The sequence below is a fragment of the Alligator sinensis genome, unplaced genomic scaffold, assembly GCF_000455745.1.
Source record: "Alligator sinensis unplaced genomic scaffold, ASM45574v1 scaffold278_1, whole genome shotgun sequence".
Taxonomy (NCBI): Eukaryota; Metazoa; Chordata; order Crocodylia; family Alligatoridae; genus Alligator; species Alligator sinensis.
In genome coordinates this window covers 2,395,429-2,398,526 of record NW_005841952.1, presented here as the reverse complement: position 1 = coordinate 2,398,526, position 3,098 = coordinate 2,395,429, and the positions used below count along the sequence as shown (strand labels likewise).

Sequence of the window (3,098 nt, the reverse complement as noted above, 5' to 3'; positions counted from 1 at the left end):
TAAGATACAGCATAGCATAAGTCTCCTTCACATTTATTCCTTGCATGTACCCATCTGGGCCCTTGGTTTGTGAATTATGAACCAGCATAGATTCCCTTTGACTTGGGGTGGTTAACTGTGTGCAATGTACTCCACCTTCTATGTGGCCTGGGAGGTTTTGCTAAACTAAAAACTTTTTTCTGCATCTGCTATATTCAAGCAAATGAAATCATCTCCTCTCTTCTTCATTGTACCACATACGATGTTTGAAGTATGTATTTATCCTTTCAGATGAAAGCTTAAGTGCCTCTTTCTGGGTATTGCCCTGTGAGACAGCAGAGTGAATTTGCAGCCAAGCTTTCTCCATCTAAATACAACCTCAACCATGGATACAGTTGTACAGACTGTGAGGAAGGAGCTGCAAACTCACAGATGGGAGCAGTTTGACAGCTCCAAAGAGCTAAAAGCATGTGCTTCGTACTAGAGGACCCAGTCCTGCAGTGTGATGAGCGTCTTTGGCAAAGTGGTGAGTAAGCTGAACACCCATTCACTTGAGTGAAATGTGTCTTCTTTTATGCATCAGAGGAGGCACAGAAAGCTTTATGCATAGATTACCTTATTCAGGATGAACCATTTTCATGTGCGACAGACCAATGACTACATTTATTCTCCTGAAAATGAATTTTCAGCAGCATGCACCAGTTCTTTGAGATCTGCACGGACATTCAGGCCCGGTACATAATTAGAGAAAGAATAGAGCCCTTCTTCCCCACTGCCTAATCAAGGTAAGGAGTATCTCCTGAACAATTGCTGAATAAGCTTTCAGGTATGGAAACAGGTCCCGGTAGGATGCAAAGACAAACGAAGGTATTGATTCATTAGTGCATTTCTCCAGTGCTGAGCATGGAGACGTCATGGTGAATGAATGGGTGTAGAGCTCTGACATGCCAGTGGATTGTCATCCATTACCAAAGTAACAAGACAGAAAGGCTTGAAGGATGCTGGAGCATGAGTGACAAGGGACCTGTCATCAGCATACCCCTGTGAAAGGTGCCACCTCATTAGGCTGATGGTTGTTCAGATGACACTGTATTTAGGGCACCTGAAGCCTGGCTCACCTGCAGGTATATGCCCTTATGGTTGCTACTGGCAGTTTTTGTGTCCCAGATACCAATCCCCACAGCCTTTCCAGGGCAATACCAGGCCCTGCTATTTTGGGGTGAAATCTTCCTACATCAAGTGACTCAGAAGATATTGCACTTGCAAGCATCATGTGACAGATGCTAAAACAGTCTTGCTAAAGGTGTAAAAACGGCAAATCAGAGTGCAAGTCACTAGATATAATCTGAGGTATAGGAATGAAAGCGAGACGATCTCCTGACAGCTATCGCAGAAGCTCTTGCCTCAGACAGATGGGAGAAGATAGCCAAAACAATCTGGGGGGACATACAAGGCATCTTTGGTTTTACTGGGTCCGGGCCCTTAGACGTGATCATTCCTTGGCTAGTCTGTGTGTGTGGACCCACTCCCTCCACAGGCCTCACCCGTGTGAAAATGGTTAAAGGTGTGCACACAGCACAGATGGGCTGTTTGCCAGAACAGTTTTTTATCCCGCGCACGTGGGAGGGTTGTACAATATCAAATGCTAAATGGATTCCATCATGAAAGCAGAACCGTCCTCAGTGCCAGATGTGAATGGATATGGCCCGTGGGGCTAGGTTGCCTTTGGTAGGTAGGGATGGCCAAGGCACTTTGCCCCAGGAATCCCCAGTGATTGAGAGAGCAGGTGTTTTGTGATTTTTTAAAAGGAATGAGATAGCACTGAAGGGGCCATATTAACAAGAGAGCTGTCCCTCTATAGGCAGCTTGGCTTTAAACTGGAGCAGCATTTCATGATGTCCGGGCATCGGCTAGGCCAGGCTCGGAGAGCATGCAGGGAACAAAGTAGTGCAAAATGTTTGTATGGTGAAGAGTCCCTGGGTGTATTTGTTTGCTGGAAATTGGAAATATAGCTCTGTCGCTCTGTACAGGACATGCATATGCGGAGGGTGTCTGGGGGCAGGTATCTGAATGCAGAATGCTAGTGAACACGGGTATAGTTGATGTGTGAGGTGACCCCCTCTGATTGCAAAGAGGATGCAGATATGATGTATGTGAGGAAGAGATTCTGGGTTCATGCCTGTATGTGGAGAGGTCAGAGAGGGAGCCCTGTGCAGGCACGTGTGTGAGGAAGTTGTGCTTGTGGGTAGTCATTTATGGGGAACGGAGACGGAGCCCTCTGCATTGGCAAGCGTGTTCATGATAGAAACGTGGCCCTGTGTATGGGGAATGTGTCCGGAGGAGGTGTGGTGGGGTGGGAGTTTTGGCTGGCTGGGTGCAGAGATTGCATAGCGAACCAGTGCAAGAAAAGACCGACTCTAACAACACATCATAACCTTTAAGTCGCTCTAGCCAAGTTGCCAGCAAAATATATAGCTCCCTGCTGGAGGGCACTCCAGAGTGTTTCTAAAAGCCTCTGAAAAGGATGCTACTCTTTTCTATTGGGTATTTTCTAAAATAACAACCACTGGCCCTTATTTTGTTTCTGTTGAGCCGCCTTGGTTTCATACCAATTATAGACGCTTGTAAAGGCCGTGGCATATGTGGCGATCTGATCCGCTTCCTTTCAGCACTCTCCCCAGCGCTCGTGCGTCATGAGCTAGCACTGCCGTGGCCTTTCACTATCTGGCCGCTGCACGGCCCCAGTGGCCTTGAAGGGGGGGATGATTGACTGTCAGCAGCTGGTGATGCCTTTGGGTCTGCGTTGTCTCCCAGCACTTAGGCAGGGCTGCATGGAGAAGGAGCCGGCTGCTGTGTGAATCCACAAGGCAGAGAGCAGGTCCATCTAAGCCAGTTCACGTGCTTGGTATGACGATGGGGCAGGGAATTGCTTGGGTGGGCTTTGCGCAGGGACCAGACACCAAGGTTTTGTGCTGGCCCCCTTGCCTCCTGGCCTGACGGACATTAGAGAGAGTGGCTTGCTGGGGGAAGCTAAACAGCATTTAATTTTAGGATCTCCCAACCTTATTGTGATGTGGCAAAAGCTGCAGCCTTTTCCTTGCACTGCCTGTGCTGGGGAG

General features: G+C 48.1%; 1 protein-coding gene across 2 annotated transcripts in view; it reads left to right on the top strand.

Moving 5' to 3' along the window:
- Positions 1–341: 341 nt before the first annotated feature.
- The window catches only part of SCN3B (sodium voltage-gated channel beta subunit 3), an 11,989-nt gene continuing 9,232 nt past the window's right edge, over positions 342–3,098 (top strand). For both annotated transcript variants that reach the window (XM_006020394.3, XM_025200009.1), the window contains exon 1: positions 342–505. In XM_006020394.3, coding sequence (XP_006020456.1) covers positions 448–505 — 58 coding nt within the window. In that variant the 5' untranslated portion in view covers positions 342–447. The remainder of the gene's footprint in view (positions 506–3,098) is intronic.